Source organism: Sapajus apella, unplaced genomic scaffold, assembly GCF_009761245.1.
Source record: "Sapajus apella isolate SASKATOON/1434 unplaced genomic scaffold, GSC_monkey_1.0 scaffold1, whole genome shotgun sequence".
Classification (NCBI taxonomy): domain Eukaryota; kingdom Metazoa; phylum Chordata; class Mammalia; order Primates; family Cebidae; genus Sapajus; species Sapajus apella.
Window position 1 is genome coordinate 27,741,153 of NW_022436941.1, and position 17,222 is coordinate 27,758,374.

General features: G+C 36.0%; 1 protein-coding gene across 4 annotated transcripts in view; it reads right to left on the minus strand.

Annotated features, from left to right (window-relative positions):
* Positions 1-563: 563 nt before the first annotated feature.
* The window catches only part of DCP2 (decapping mRNA 2), a 53,009-nt gene continuing 36,350 nt past the window's right edge, over positions 564-17,222 (minus strand). For 2 of the 4 annotated variants that reach the window (XM_032255145.1, XM_032257338.1), the window contains 7 exons: positions 16,534-16,686; positions 16,305-16,417; positions 16,095-16,202; positions 13,263-13,398; positions 9,991-10,092; positions 3,810-3,861; positions 564-1,770 (listed from right to left, as the gene is read on the minus strand). In XM_032255145.1, coding sequence (XP_032111036.1) covers positions 1,607-1,770; positions 3,810-3,861; positions 9,991-10,092; positions 13,263-13,398; positions 16,095-16,202; positions 16,305-16,417; positions 16,534-16,686 — 828 coding nt within the window. In that variant the 3' untranslated portion in view covers positions 564-1,606. Of the gene's footprint in view, positions 1,771-3,809; positions 3,862-9,425; positions 9,478-9,990; positions 10,093-13,262; positions 13,399-16,094; positions 16,203-16,304; positions 16,418-16,533; positions 16,687-17,222 lie in introns of those variants that run through there. The other 2 variants (XM_032256584.1, XM_032255846.1) reach the window with 2 other exon arrangements.

Sequence of the window (17,222 nt, forward strand, 5' to 3'; positions counted from 1 at the left end):
GTCACATTAAAAGATGGAGGATTCTGAATTATCATAATTCTATACACACTGCTGTAATTGTGAATTCTCCTGCTTAGCACCAAAAGGGTGACTCTTTCATTAATAAATAGAATTTCTCCTTTAAAAATCAAGCCATTTAAAAGCTAAAGCAAAGTACGAACAAGTGAATTCCTTAAATAGCCCTTCTTTTAAAAGTCCCACGAGGTTCAGTGGAACCTGACTAAACAGGCTACCTATACAGAATAAAGATTTCTACAATAACATTTATAAGCAGAGAAGTATTTTGTGGATACCACTGTAAAAAAGGATTTTTAAAACCCACATGACAGATGCACACACACACATATACTCAAACACCCCCCCATTCCAAAGAAATTCCTTTAATGAGGTCAGATGCAGCCAAAACACTAAAGCCCCCTTAACACCCTGGTGATTGTCCTCAATTATAGCTGAAATCCTCCTTAAAATGGGCACTGCCATCCTTATTTGAAGTTAAAAATCCTGAAGCAAAATACATTCCTAGGAGTGAGTTATGTATGTTACTGTTACATAACACATATACATAACATGTAACCTAGTGAAATGCTTTATTTAGACTTGGGTAAACTGCGTACCCCTTCCCTTCTCACTCCATCATCCAGGAGCTTAGCAAGCCAATAAAAGCATGTCAGTCTCTGCTATTATTGCAAACTGGAACCTAATAATAACATCAGTTTCCAAAGATCAATACTGGAGATGTAATGTAAAACCTAGTAATGTCAGTTTTTCATACATATTTACACAACTGGAATATAGAAGAAATTTCCACAAGAACAAAAGTCTATAATACTCAAGGGTTGGAGGCAGGATGGTAAACACATGACCCAAAGTGCTGCTGGGTCCCAGCCTCCATACTCTCTGCTACATTTTCTTCAGCAGTCTCACAGGTTTATTGACTGCATGCAACCAAGCTCAAAATCACAGCATCAACTCCCATCCACTCAATCCCCTCCAGGCTAGAGACTTTGTCCTTATGAAGTGCTAAGAGTTCATTTTGGACATGCATATTATATTCCAGGAGCTGCTTTCGATAAATCCTTTCAACGAAACACCAGAGGAAGATTAGAGAGCCTCAGTGGTTAGAAGCAGAAGTACAAAATGCCACCAAAGTAGATCACCTGTAATCTTGACGAATGTGACATCTCAGCTCTTGCATTAATAACTGGGCATTATTTAAGTCTCTTTGAAAAACTTCATTATTGCAATCACTGTAATACGTAGATGGAGCATTCCCATTAACTTGGCTATTTGACAGTAACTCAATACATTATTTTCTTAACCAGAATATAAAATAAAACCCACAGCCACACAGAATAAATGCCCTCAACAAAAGCAACTTAAACTTGCACTAAACACTGAAAAGGTATATCTGTATAAAAGGTTATAACTGCATTTACAGTGCAAACTCGTGTTTCTTTCTACTCTCTCTTATAAACAAAAAATGTCTTCAGAAACATTGCCTCCCTGCATTTCTTTAAAACACCTGAGAAAGGTAAGGCTTGAGGAGACACCCACTCAAATGCAACAGGTCTCTGGTCCTGCGACATTTACAATACATCTGCTCCTATCAAAGGTCCAAGATTTTCATTATAGCATTATGGTCAAACTTGAAACTCAAAAAAGTTCTGGATGAAAAGGGGACCTTGCAATGTCCATTACACGCCACAGGCTGTCCCTCAGCATGTTCTAGCAACTGGTCTTCGCTGAAGCTAGGTAATTCATATACAGCATCTGTTTAAAAAAACAAAATAAATAAGCTCAGTAACCTTAGTAAGAAATCAAATACTGTCCTCTGCCTTTTGTTACAAAAGAATTAGTTTTGACTATACGTTTATCTTCCCACACACTAAATTTAACCCTAAAGAGAACCACCAAAATATGTATTTTCCTTTCCCTAAACTGGTGCTCAACTACATTTTCAATCTATTACTATTTCCTCATATTCAAAATCTTAATCTCAGCAGTTAAGACCCTAGATATTCCTTTGCTTTCAAAATGAGTAACTTTACCTCCTATATGTGTGTTTTCTCATAGAAAAATAAAGGTGGGGTTTACCAAGATTTCCAGAAATTTATCAACATAAAGAAAAATTCAAAATTTCAAAATAGTACAACAAAACTCCAATTTATCTGGGCTTTCCCCCCACCCCCACCCCTTTTAAATAGATCAGGGACTTGACTAGAAAGTAGGTTTGGAATGAACACCAAGAAGCTGGGGCAGAAATAACCTCTGAAATGAGGATGAGGCTTCCCAGGACACAAATTCTTTTACAGTTCTCAAGACAACTCAAAATTTTATGTATCCACATAATGCCCAACTAAGACAGACATATTTTTGCCTCAGCCTTTTAAGTAGCTGGGACTACAGTTATGTGCCAGCATACCTGGCTAATTTTTAATTTTTATACAGATGGAGTCTTGCTATGTTGCCCAGGCTGGCATGGTGTACCTTTTTTAATGTCCCTGAACTTAGGGCTTTTAAAAGATTCTGTGAAGTAACTAATTTCTGAATATATGTTAATAAAATTTTGCTATCAGCCTATCATGTCCCCACCACCCAAAACGGCCAGAAAAAATCCTATTAAGAGGACTTGAACCCCCATTAACTTCTCTATACTGAACTCCAATGAGGAGAAATAATAGACTGTTCAATAAATGGTGCTAGGAAAACTGGATATCCACATATAAAGAAATGGATCCTTATTGTATATGAGACATAAAAATGAACTTGAAATAGATGAGATTTAAATGCAAAACATGAAACTGCAGCATTCCTAGAAGAAAACAGGGAAAAAAGCTCTCTGATGCCGATCTTTACAATGATTTTTTTTTTTTTATGACACCAAAAGCACAGGTAACAAAAACAAAAATAAACAAGTGGGACTATATCAAACTAAATTCTAATGAGAGTTCCTTTCTTCACAGTTAACAGTCACTTTCCATAATAGGGTTAAGGCATCTCTTTTAAAATAGTATTATCTTGCTTAAATCACAGACAGTATTACAGAAAAAGAATATGACAATGCTTTTCATTTCTTAGACTTCTCTACATGAAAGCCTTAAATTTAGATGGTGAATAAATGGGAATTTCATACAATTCAAAATAGCACCTAAGAAAAAATAGTCTACTGCACTTCCAAGTAGGATATACTAAATCAGTATTTAACAAAGAGCTTTCTACATTCATCAGGATTACTTTGCAAATCATATAACACATCTACTTTTCATAATCGAGGAAGGACAAATTGCAAGCATTTTTAATAAAACCTATACTTAGTATCACCTTAAAAAGCTGAACATTACTTTCAAAAAGGGTGAAATTTTTATTTTAATTGGAAAAAAGGCATACAAATTTACTAATGTGTATATGGGAAGAACAAGAGTGATTACCCCAAAAATGTTCACCTTCTAAAGTAAGTGTACCCCTTATACAGATGTGAGAATGAGATTCCTACCCTTAACAATACTGGATTTTTTTACCCTCCCCACAAATCCCTATGCAATTGCTTATTTAAAAAATTCATGCACAGCACTAAGGCTTAATATTCATAAAACAAACAGCACAGTGTGAAGGCAAGTAACTTCATCATCTAAATGAATTTGTTTCAGCCCCTTTCTTATTTAGAGAACTCTATGAACTCTTTCTACAGAACATATGCAACTCTTCCTGCTTAACTATCATATATTGCATATGCCCACTGAAATCAAAGTTAGGTAAACCAAAGCAAATCCCACAAGGCAGAGATTATAAAAAGATAGGAAATGACTTGCCTGTTTCAAAATTATCCTGAAGTTTCCGTGGATGAAGTTTCTTTTCACACTTCTATTTAAAAAAAACACAAACATACACACAACATAGTTACCAGTTATTTCACTTATTAAAAATCAAAAGATATATTATCAAATTTATCAGGGAGAAAATTGAACCAGGAATATAATCACCATCCCATTCTCTCACCAGTATTTTTGTATTTTTACTTTTTACACCTAAATTTTTTTTTTTAGGCCTGGATTGCATACATATATATTATAAAGAAATTTTTAAAAAATAGACAAGTAATGGTTAGGTGTGGTGGTTCATGCCTGTAATCCCAGCACTTTGGGAGACCAAAGCAAGAAGATTGCTTGAGGCCAGGAGTTTGAGACCAGCCTGGCAAACATTTTATTTGTATTTCTAAAACATAAAAATCATCCAGAGCTAATTAATTTAGCTGAGGCGGCCAGGCACAGTGGTTCACAGCTGTAATCCCAGCAATTTGGGAGGCCAAACCATGAGGATCATTTGAACCTAGGAGTTCAAGACCAGTCTGGACAACATGGTAAAGTCCATTTCTACTAAAAGAATAATAATACAAGAATTAGTCAGGCATGGTGACACACACCTATAGTCCCAGCTACTCTGGTGCTGAGGTGGGAGGACTGCTTGAACCAAGGAGGGCTGAGGCTGCAGTGAGCCAAGATTGTAACACTGCATTTCAGCCTGGATGACAGAGCAAGATCCTGTCTCAAAAAAAAAAAAAAAAATTAGCTGAGGCAGGAAGGTGGCTTGAGCCCAGGAGTTCAAGGCTACAGTGAGCAACGAATGTGCCACTGTATAGACGACAGAGCAAGGCCCTGTCTCAAAAAAAAAAAAAAAAAGATTATTGATTACATTTCTCAACTCAAAGTTAATCACTATTACATCTTTCTAGCTTCTTGACATGAAGATGTGTGTTAAAATCTTTTCATACAATTGTACAAACTTTAAATGGAATTATATGATACATACTAGTGTCCAATAATCTTTTAAAATAGAATATATTGTAAATAAATTTTTCAACAAATGCACATTTTTAGCAACTTCATGGTAATCCACTGCACAGATCTACGATACTATATTTAATATCATCTTCTTGGATATCTAGATTACTTTCCATGTTTTCGTTATTACAAAGAGGGTGAACATTGTTTAAATTCCTCTTCTAGGGAAAAAGTGAGCACTGTTTTTAGGGTTTTGATACAGCAAAACTCCTCTCCAGAAGGATGTACCAATTAGTAATTTTTATGTGTTATCAATATACTCAATACACAACTGGGTTATTACCAATGTTTTCATCTTTGCCAATCTGATGGGAGAAATGGTATCCCATTTCAATTTACATTCTTTGACTACACATACAATTTAAGACTTTTATGTTTATCAGTGCCTTTTATTTCTTCTCTTAAAAACTGCTCATGTACTTGCTCTCCATCATTAACTTTCTTCTTAAACAACTTTTTAGGCCGGGCGCGGTGGCTCAAGCCTGTAATCCCAGCACTTTGGGAGGCCGAGGCGGGTGGATCACGAGGTCAAGAGATCGAGACCATCCTGGTCAACATGGTGAAACCCCGTCTCTACTAAAACTACAAAAAATTAGCTGGGCATGGTGGCGCGTGCCTGTAATCCCAGCGACTCAGGAGGCTGAGGCAGGAGAATTGCCTGAACCCAGGAGGCGGAGGTTGCGGTGAGCCGAGATCGCGCCATTGCACTCCAGCCTGGGTAACAAAAGCGAAACTCTGTCTCAAAAAAAAAAAAAAGAAAAAAAAAAACAACTTTTTAAAATCTATTCAAGTTCTTCTAGACAAATCTGAGAGTAATTTGTGAAGTTCTCCCAAAAAAAATCTATCAGAAATTTTTACTGGTATCATATTACATTTATACATTAATTTGAGGACAATTAACACTTGTACAATATTATCAATAAGTTATCTGTCTAGTTTTTGTTAGAAACAGCTATTGAATTTTATTTATTTTTATTTTTTTCCTCATTGTTCAACACCCGCCTATGAGTGAGAACATGCCGTGTTTAATTTTCTGTTCTTGTGTCAGTTTGCTGAGAACGATGGTTTTCCAAGTTCATCCATGTCCCTACAAAGGACTCATCGTTTTTGATGGCCACATAATATTCCACGGTGTCTGTGTGCCACATATTCCCTGTCCAGTCTATCATCGATGGGCATCTGGGTTGGTTCCAAGTCTTTGCTATTGTAAACAGTGCTGCAATGAACATTCGTGTACATGTGTCCTTATAGTAGAGAACGATTTATAATCCTTTGGATATATACCCAGTAATGGGATTGCTGGGTCATATGGAATTTCTATTTCTAGGCCCTTGAGGAATCACCACACTATCTTTCACAATGGTTGAACTAATTTACACTCCCACCAACAGTGTAAAAGTGTTCCTATTTCTCCACATCCTCTCCAGCATCTGTTGTCTCCAGATTTTTTAATGATCGCCATTCTAACTGGTGTGAGATGGTATCTCAATGTAGTTTTGATTTACATTTCTCTAATGACTGGTGATGATGAGAATCTTTTCATACGTTTGTTGGCCTCATGTAGGTCTTCTTTTGTCAAGTGTCTGTTCATATCCTTCGCCCACTTTTGAATGGGCTTTTTTCTCATAAATCTGTTTTAGTTCTTTGTAAATTCTGGATATCAGCCCTTTGTCAGATGGGTAGACTGCAAAAATTTTTTCCCATTCTGTTGGTTGCCGATTCACTCTATTGACCGTTTCTTTTGCCGTGCAGAAGTTGTGGAGTTTGATTAGGTCCCATTTGTCTATTTTGGCTTTTGTTGCCAATGCTTCTGGTGTTTTGGTCATGAAGTCCTTGCCTACGCCTATGTCCTGAATGGTTTTGCCTAGATTTTCTTCTAGGGTTTTTATGGTGTTAGGTCTTATGTTTAAGTCTTTAATCCATCTGGAGTTAATTTTAGTGTAAGGTGTCAGGAAGGGTCCAGTTTCTGCTTTCTACACATGGCTAGTTTTCCCAACACCATTTATTAAACAGGGAATCCTTTCCCCATTGCTTGTTTTTGTCAGCTTTGTCAAAGATCGGATGGTTGTAGATGTGTTGGGTTGCCTTCGAGGCCTCTGCTCTGTTCCATTGGTCTATATCTCTGTTTTGGTACCAGTACCATGCTGTTTTGATTACTGTAGCCTTGTAGTATAGTTTGAAGTCCGGTAGTGTGATGCCTCCCGCTTTGTTCTTTTTGCTTAGAATTGACTTGGCTATGCAGGCTCTCTTTTGGTTCCATACGAAGTTTAAGGTGGTTTTTTTCCAGTTCTGTGAAAAAGGTCATTGGTAGCTTGATGGGGATAGCACTGAATCTGTAGATTACTTTGGGCAGTATGGCCATTCTCATGATATTGGTTCTTCCTAACCATGAACATGGAATGTTTCTCCATCTGTTTGTGTCCTCTCTTCTTTCATTGAGCAGTGGTTTGTAGTTCTCCTTGAAGAGGTCCTTTATGTTCCTTATTAGTTGTATTCCTAGGTATTTTATTCTCTTTGTAGCAATTGTGAATGGCAGTTTGTTCTTGATTTGGCTCTCTTTAAGTCTGTTTTTGGTGTATAGGAATGCTTGTGATTTTTCCACATTGATTTTGTATCCTGAGACTTTGCTGAAGTTTCTTATCAGTTTCAGGAGATTTTGGGCTGAAACAATGGGGTCTTCTAGATATACAATCATGTTGTCTGCAAATAGAGACAATTTGACTTCCTCCTTTCCTATTTGAATACCCTTTATTTTTTTTTCTTGCCTGATTGCTCTGGCTAGAACTTCCAGTACTATATTGAATAGGAGTGGTGAGAGAGGGCATCCTTGTCTAGTACCAGATTTCAAAGGGAATGCTTCCAATTTTTGCCCATTCAGTATGATATTGGCTGTTGGTTTGTCGTAAATAGCTTTTATTATGTTGAGATACATTCCGTCAATACCTAGTTTATTGAAGGTTTTTAGCATGAAGGGCTGTTGAATTTTGTCAAAGGCCTTCTCTGCATCAATTGAGATAATCATGTAGTTTTTTTCTTTGGTTCTGTTTATGTGGTGAATTATGTTTATAGACTTGCATATGTTGAACCAGCCTTGCATCGCTGGGATGAATCCTACTTCGTCATGGTGGATAAGCTTTTTGATGTGTTGTTGCAATCGGTTTGCCAGTATTTTATTGAAGATTTTTGCATCTATGTTCATCATGTGTATTGGCTTGAAGTTTTCTTTTCTTTCTGAGTCTCTGTTGGGTTTTGGTATCAGGATGATGTTGGTCTCAGAAAATGATTTGGGAAGGATTCCCTCTTTTTGGCTTATTTGGAATAGTTTCGGAAGGAATGGTACCAGCTCCTCTTTGTATGTCTGGTAGAATTCGGCAGTGAATCCACCTGGACCTGGGCTTTTCTTGGGTGGTAGGCTCTTAATTGCTGCCTCAACTTCAGACCTTGTTATTGGTCTATTCAATGTTTCGACTTCTTTCTGGTTTAGGCTTGGGAGGATGCAAGTGTCCAGGAATTTATCCATTTCTTCCAGGTTTACTAGTTTATGTGCATAGAGTTGTTTGTAATAATCTGATCATGGTTTGAATTTCTGTGGAATCTGTGGTCATATCCCCTTTATCATTTTTTATTGCATCTATTTGATTCTTCTTTTCTTTTTTATTAATCTGGCTAGTGGTCTATTTTGTTGATCTTTTCGAAAAACCAGCTCCTGGGTTTATTGATTTTTTTGAAGGGTTTTGTGTGTGTCTATCTCCTTCAGTTCTGCTCTGATCGTAGGTATTTCTTGTCTTCTGCTAGGTTTTGAGTTTTTTAGGTCTTGATCCTCTAGCTCTTTCAATTTTGATGATAGGGTGTCAATTTTCGATCTCTCCTTGCTTCTCATGTGGGCATTTACTGTTATATATTTTCCTATAGAGACTGCTTTAAATGTGTCCCAGAGATTCTGGTATGTTGTGTCTTCGTTCTTGCTGGTTTTGAAGAACATCTTTATTTCTGCCTTCATTTCATTGTTTATCCAGTCAACACTCAAGAGCCAGTTGCTCAGTTTCCATGAAGCTGTGCGGTTCTGAGTTAGTTTCTCAATTCTGAGTTCTAACTTGATTGCGCTGTGGTCTGAGAGACTGTTTGTTATGATTTCCATTCTTTTGCATTTGCTGATGAGTGATTTATTTCCAATTATGTGGTCAATTTTAGCGTAGGTGTGATGTGGTGTTGAGAAGAATGTATATTCTGTGGATTTGGGGTAAAGAGTTCTGTAAATGTCTATTAGGTTTGCTTGGTCCAGGTCTGAGTTCAAGTCCTGGATATCCTTGTTAATTTTCTGTCTCATTAATGTAAAATTGAACTTTATTAAAAGCCTTTTAATTTTCTAAGATTGTCTTCTCTGTTTTTGTCACCACTTTTATCAGAGATAAGAGAAATGATAGTACAGTAGTGAAATGAGTCATTAGAACCCAAATTAAGAAACACCCAGGAAACTCAGGTAAAATATTTTTGCTAAAAATTTGAAATTACTATTATTACTCACTGATAAATGAAAAGCAGGAGAAGGTACAATAAGAAAATCCAATATACAAAAACAGGACTTACAGAAAAGTAACACAGGAGACTATTAGTTATGAAGTAACTTTTGGAGGACTGACTAAACAAAAGAATGAAAGAAAATGCTTTAAATTATTCAGATATTTATCTTTAGGCCTAATCTAATGACAACTGTACTGGCTGTGGGTGCTTTTTTTTTTTTTTTTTTTTCCAATTTTCTAAACTGTATCAACTTGAAGAAATAAAATACATATTGAAGTTCCCCCAAACTTTTACCTTCACTGAAATAATATAGAGTATTTAGAAAAACAGAACAACAGCCAAATAACTGCTCTTGAGAACAGGTTTGACTACACATTGGTATTAAAATAAATGTAAATAGCCACATAAAAACATTAGATGTGCAGTTAAATCAACATTACAAATTTGTAATAAGAGGAGCCAAAGAGATTTTTAGTGTGTGAATAGTGCACAACTCAGCTACATAAAAATCCTATCAGTATATCAATTAAAATAAGAACAAAGCAAGTAACATTCCTGTGCCTTGGCAATGCCCTTGTTTCAGTCTTCAAAGGATGAATTGCCTACTTAGTGTGAGAACTGTAACTCTTACCATCAAAGAATTCTGCTTCGCTGGCTGAAGCCCATTTGTTCTTTTCTTTTGATTAGGTGAATCTTGATACTGTTTTCTGCCATTTCCCCTCATATTCTGATTCTGTTTTTCCAATAAGAAATAAAATATGAATCTATAGTATAATGTAATAGCACAAAAAAATACCCATGAATTACATTTAGCTGTATGAAGTTTTTTTAGCAAAGCTTTTCCTACCCAAAATTTTCATGAATCACCCTATCAATGTATTTTCTTATAAAAGTCAGTGCTTCCCAAACCAAGAGTTCTATAAAGGTATGAAATAGCAAATACAATTGCCCCTAGAAATCTTTCCACACCTCTTACCTTATCCCATATCTGCTTATAGATCTCATTTCTAATGCATAAATGGAACCTCTCTGTAAAGGAATGCTGAGGCACATTGGCCACAGTTCTTAAAGCAGGAAATGGGTAGATGTATGTAATCAACTGTTACCCAAGAAATCAGCTTTAAATTATTAATAAGCACTATTAAGTAAATAATCACTTTTTATAAAATAATAATAAAGATTAATTTTTGAGATGGAGTCTCACTCTGTTGCCCGGGTTACAGCACAGTGCTTGGCTAAATGCCATCTCTGTCTCCCAGGTTCAGGTGATTCTCCGGCCTCAGTCTACTGAGTAGTGGGATTACAGGCACATGCCACCACGTCCAGGTAATTTTTGTATTTTTAATAGAGACGGGGTTTCACCATGTTGGCCAGGCTGGTCTCAAACTCCTGACCTCAAGTGATCCGCCCACCTCGGCCTCCCAAAGTGCTGGGATTACAGGCGTGAGCCACCATGCCCAGCCAAGACTGTTGTTTTTAAAATTTGGACCATTATTCCTAGTTAGACATGCAGTAGTTTAAATCTTGCTGTTAAATTGCTTTAAAATGAGTTAATTTTCCCACCAAAATATTCTTAAGTTTAAATTAAAATGAACATTTTAAACATTAATTTGTCCTTTGAGACCTTAAAATGACAGCTATTTGAGGACTAGCTAAAACAGTATAAATAGGAAGAACTTCTAAATATATATATATAAATAAATAAGAATATTTATATTCTTACCTATAGAAAAAAACAACCAGTTGCTAACACTGCTGGAAAACAAAAACCTAAGTAAGTGATGTGAGGGAAATATGGCTTTGAGTGACTCATGTTACTACACACTTTTAATTTACTTTCGTTCCACTCTTCCCAGTATGCTTTTTAAGTTGTGGCACAATACACATACAATTTGCCACATCAGCCATTTGTGAGTGTATAATTCAGAGGCATTAAGTATACAGTCAGCACTACCCACTTCACTAACTTTTTTTTAATCATGCCAAACAGAAACTTCATATCCAATGAACAATAGCTCCCTATTCTCCCCTCCCTCTAGCCTTGGTAATCTCTGACTTTGTATCTCTATGAATATGCCTATTTAGGAATGGAGTAACATTAACACAATATTTATCCTTTTGTGTCTGGCTTATTTCACTTAAAATATCCTCAAGGTTCACCCATATTGTAGCATGTTTCAGAATTTTCTTTTTTTGAGACACGATCTCACTCCCGTTGTCCAGGCTGCAGTGCAGTGGCGCTATCACAGCTTTGATTTCCCAGGCTCAGGTAAGTCTCCCATCTCAGCCTCCCAAGTAGCTGGAACTATAGGAACTACAGCCATGTCTGGCTAATTTTTTATATTTTTAGTGGTACAGACAGGGTATTGCCAGGCTGCCCAGGCGGGTCTCCAACTACTGGGCTCAAGTAATCTGCCTGCCTTGGCCTCCTAAAGAGTTGGGATTACAGGCATGAGTCACCGAGCCTGGGCAGAATTTCATTTCTTAATCTCACTTCTTTAAGGCTGAATCATATTTCATTATGTGTATACACCACATTGTTTATCCATTCATCTATTGACAGGCATACGGGTTGTTTCCACATTTTGGTTATTGCGAATAATGCTGCTATGAACACTGGTTACAAATTAATTGTTTAAGTTCCTGCTTTCAATTCTTTGGGGTATATACCTAGGAACGGAATTACTGAGTCATACGGTAACTCTATTTTAACTGTTTGAGAAATTGCCAAACTGTTTTCCATAGCAGCTGCACTGTTTTACACTCCCATCAGCAATGCACAAGGGCTCCAGTTTCTCCACATCATCACCAACACTTGTTTTCTATTTTATTTTTCTTTTTATTATGGCCATCCTAATGGGTAAGAAGTGGTATCTCACTGTCGATATACCACTAATTATTAATAATGTTCCCTAATGATTAATAATGTTGAGCATCTTTTGTGTACTTACTGGCCATTTGCTTATCTTCTTTGGAGAACTGTCTATTCAAGTCATTTGTCCAGTTTTAAATTAGGTTGTTTTGTTGTTGAGTTCTAAGAATTCTTTACATATTCTGGATATTAACCCCTTATCATATATATAATTTGCCAATATTTTCTCCCATTTTGTATACTGTCTTTTCACTGTTTTGATAATGTCCTCTGAAGCACAAAAGTTTAATTTTAACAAGCCCAGTATATTTTTTAAATTAAAAAGAAAAACAAAAACAAGAGTAACATTGAAACCTGAAATTAAAAAGACAGATAATACCAAATATTTGTAAGAACTCTCATGTATTTTGCTGAGGATAAAAATAACTTGAGAAAATTGGCAAATAGATAACACAGGCACATCTAGTGATCCAACAATTCTACTTTTCTTTCCTTTCAGTTACATAGAATGGTGTATATTCATCAAAAGACATGTATAAAAAATGTTCATAGCAGCACTGGAAACAACCAAAACATGCATTAACAGTGGTATAAATAAATTGTGGTGCTTAGAACATGTGGAAAAAGGAAAATACATATTAATGGCAGTGTAATTATGCACTAGAATACAACGATGAAAATGCAAGTTCACAATATGCTGTTACTTCTTCCTGAACAAAAGCCAAAAGATCCCACTTATCTTAATTTGGAAAATATTTTCCTTATGATTTGTTTTTAAATGAACCTTTCATTGGCAGCTTTTACACCAAAGTCAGATGTTAAGTCCTATTATCCACTGCACTGGATTTACACCAGAACTGTAAACATTAAGAAGCCTCAGCCCTGCTTCAAATCACAAGTAAGGAACATAGAGACTTTGATCAGTAACTCAGAGCTCTCTGTAATTATAAAGATGTAATTCCTTAATTGAGAATGATTTCAAAGCCAAATGATCTAAATTTCTGAAAAGACTGTAACTGTGTATCACTCACCTTTCCTTTTAAAAGGTCAGACATTTCAGAATGATTATTATATGGCTTTTGCTGCAGTGGTTGCCTGTGCTTTACCCACTGGTCACCAGGAGAACCGTCAGGAAATAACTGCTGACTGTGGCGGAATTTGGTTCGACTATACCAAGATTTAAAAAATAATCAGATCAGAAAATGTTCACTTACAGTTCTTTTAACATCTTAATAATTTACAGACTATATATTTTCTTATTGTCTATCTCTCCCACTGGAAAATAAGTTATATAAGGGCAGAGATTTTAATCTGTTTTGTCTACTGCTTTATCCCCAACACCCAGATAAGTGCCTGGTATTCAGTAAATATTTCTTGAATGAATTAATAAGCCATTATTATTTTTCATCCTAAACTTTAAAAAATTATCCAGTATCTTTTCCCTATAAGTGATTATAGTATACTCTTTAAAAATATGGAGAATGTAAATGAATGTACATTTTCCTTCTTTTTGAGACTGGGTTTCCCTCTGTCATCCAGGCTGGAGTGCAATGGCATGATCACAGATCAAGGCGGCCTCAACCTCTAAGGTTAAAACCATTCTCTCACCTCAGCCTCCCAAGTAGGCTACAGGCATATGCCACCATGCCCTGCTAATTTTTTGACCCTGCACAAGTCAAGTTACAGACCACATCCTAGCTGGAAGGGGATCTGAGAAAGTAAGCTACCCTCTAAAGTAAAAAATTAAAAGGACAAGATAATGAATGAGCAAATTAAGTGAAGAGCCAGTCTTGAATTCTTCTGCAAAAGAATCTAATTTTAAAATGTTGTATTCATGTAGGCCAGGCATGGTAGCTCACCTATAATCCCAGTACTTTGGGAGGCTGATGGGAGGGTAAATCACTTGAGGTCAGGAATTCGAGACTAGCCTGACCAACATGGTGAAACCCCATCTCTACTAAAAATACAAAAATTAGCTGGGTGTGATGGCGTGCTAGTCCCAGCTACTTGGGAGGCTGAGGCTGAGGCAGGAGGATTGCTTGAACCCGGGAGGTAGAGGATGCACTGAGCTGAAATCGTACCACTGCACTCCAGCCTTGGCAACAGAGACTCCATCTCAGAAAAAAAAAAAAAAAAAAAAAAAAAAAAGGTTGTACTTATGCAGTAGTTAATAAGGTAAGATAGTACCATTTACATGTATAACATAGTTCAGAGTCACTGATCCCAAGAATCATGTCATAGTAAGATTGTTTCAGACTACTTCAGTTCAGTTATTCCTCTTTCCCGTTTAAAAATCATAATAAAATTTCAGACAATCCTCTTTTAACAAAATTTAGACATTTCCTCTAATACATCATCATAGACATTAGTCTGTATTTAAAAAATACATACTACTCTCCATTAAAAAACATGAAATATGATTAGAAGTTGCTTTATCATTTCCCCACCCACTCCCCAAGACCACAAACTCTAGACTAAAAGATAGGGGAATCATATCACACACTATATTGAATAGGTTCTTCCAAACATGAACATACATACACTCTTTTTTCAAACACTGTCACTATTTAATAACTTTCTGGCAGTGTCTTTGCTTCTTTTAAATCATGACTGCAATTCCTGCCTCCTTGTTCTCTACTGTTACACCTTTGACTAATATTATGTATTTTTGTGACTATAACCATATATTCTAAAAGACACCAAGGCATTTAGTCCAAGCTCCTGTCCTCCCAATACCCATCTAAAACAGAATGCTACCTATTTAAGAAATACTATAGAGGTGGTTTACTCCTATTTAATTTCTGAAGCTCTGTGATAAAAACAAACCCCAATTACAGAAAATGTAAAAATCAACTCTCTGTGAATCTAACATAGGCAACTTTCTAACAAGGTGATTATGCTTAACATGCATGTATGCTTAAAAATACAGGCTTATTTAACAAAGTTACTTCCCCAGCCTACTCTGTAACTGTGACTGGGATGCAATTAAGTTGTAAGTCAGAGGCTGGGCATGATGGCTCATATCTATAATCTCAAAAATTTGGGAAGATGAGGTAGGAGAATCACTGGAGCCCAGGAGTTCAAGAACAGCCTGGGCAAATAGGGAGAGCCTCATCTCCACAAAAAATAAAAAATAAAAATAATTAGCCAGGCTTAGCGGCATGTGCTTATGTTCCCAGCTACTCAGGAGACTAAGGTGGGAGGATTACTTGAGTCTGGGAGGTCAAGGCTATGGTGAGCTATGATCATACCACCAACCGTACTCCAGCCTGGGCAACAAAGCAAGACCCTCCTTCTAAAACAAAAACAAAAAGTTCCAAGCAAGAAAATGTTCTTCATGGTTCATGTCCATGTAGTAGTTACTCTTAATAATATATAGTCTCTCATAGGGAAGTTTTTTTTATTAAAGCCCAAGTCTTCACTGTTCTATCTCCAATTTAACAAGCTATATTAGCACCCTTTCTATCCCTAGAAGAAAACAAATCTCAATATACCCTCTATCCAAACTGCTACAGAAAACTCAATTATCTTAAAAGTAGGATATGAAAACAGAGAAGTAACACTAAGAACACACAACACAGGACTTTTTCTTCTTTTCCTAGTCTTCTATCTATCCATCTAAGAAGCTGGTATCCTCTTGAGTATACTATTTTAAAATGTGCCTGAAGCTCCTTTCCAACTCCAATTAACCTTTTTCATCCCAAAAGAAACCCTTTAAAAAATCTTCTATTATCTGTGAGAACAGTAACAAGAGTATCTATAAAAAGAAATCCTACGCCCTTTGCAAACTTTGGAAGCAAAATACTATTATTCTACTTTTAAAACTATCAGAAAATCAGGATTCCATGAACATATTTCTTTACCTCAATTTTTCCACAGTGGGTTTAGCTGGTGTGCTACCAGTTGATGAAAATCCATTGTCACTGTCTGAGGAATCACCAAATCTTCGAGAAAGCCAGTCCCTTAATGGTCTGCAGAAATGTAAGAATTCACTTTCAAAATATGGCTACAGATAGAAGAGGACTATCAGAATCATGATAGTCAGTTTTATATTTCAAGAAATATGAACATACCTAATAAAGGGAATGGCCATAAAAAATTTGTTAGGTGCCAAACCAAGTTTGGATTTGGGGGTCATATCATTTCTATGACAAGGCAATTTCTCAATGGAGAACCACTCAATGTTCTGAAATACAGAAGGACATAATTTAGTTAGTTCTTATCAAGGAGTTTATAAATGGAATTCCCTACTTATTCATTTGGGATATTGTCCAGTAACCTGAAAATATTCTTGTTACATACCCGAATTTCTCTTCTAGTTTTTGGGTTAAATTTTGTATCTTTTGGAATTCCTGGAATGATGTACAAACGAGCAAGCTGGTCATTAATTCGAAGTTCAATGTAATCATCCTTACAAATATAGTCTTTGATATCAAAACCAGTTTCTTCAAATACCTGGAAATAACACATTCAGATGAAATTTTCATTTTAGCTGTAGGTCTCCAATTCATTAAAATTTATTCCAAAAACAAAAACTCAGAAAAGTGGGACATTATTTGTATTTACTATTTCTAGAAATGACAGACTAGTATAGAAGTGTATATGAGATTTTAAGAAAAGTTCTTTTGTCTGATATTGTTTCTAATACCGTATCCACAGGTGGTATTATAGGTGTATACAGAACGAGTCCACTGTAGACCTGATCACTGTCATTCAAACACACAACTATACATATTTCCCAGAATAAAATTCTGAATGAAGGCTAGTGATAGAGGTTTCAAAATTTCCCATTCCCCAAAATTTAACATTTATATACAGAAGATAAGGTAATTAAACCATCAATCATGTGAATTTGACTTATACATGGTGTCTGAGCATTCCCATCAGAGTAAAAGTCCAGATGCTTTTCCTTTTCTTCAAAACTAAGGTCTAATCTACTGCTTAAGACAGAGCTTAATGTTTTTGGTTAATAAATCAATCTTGATGGATTA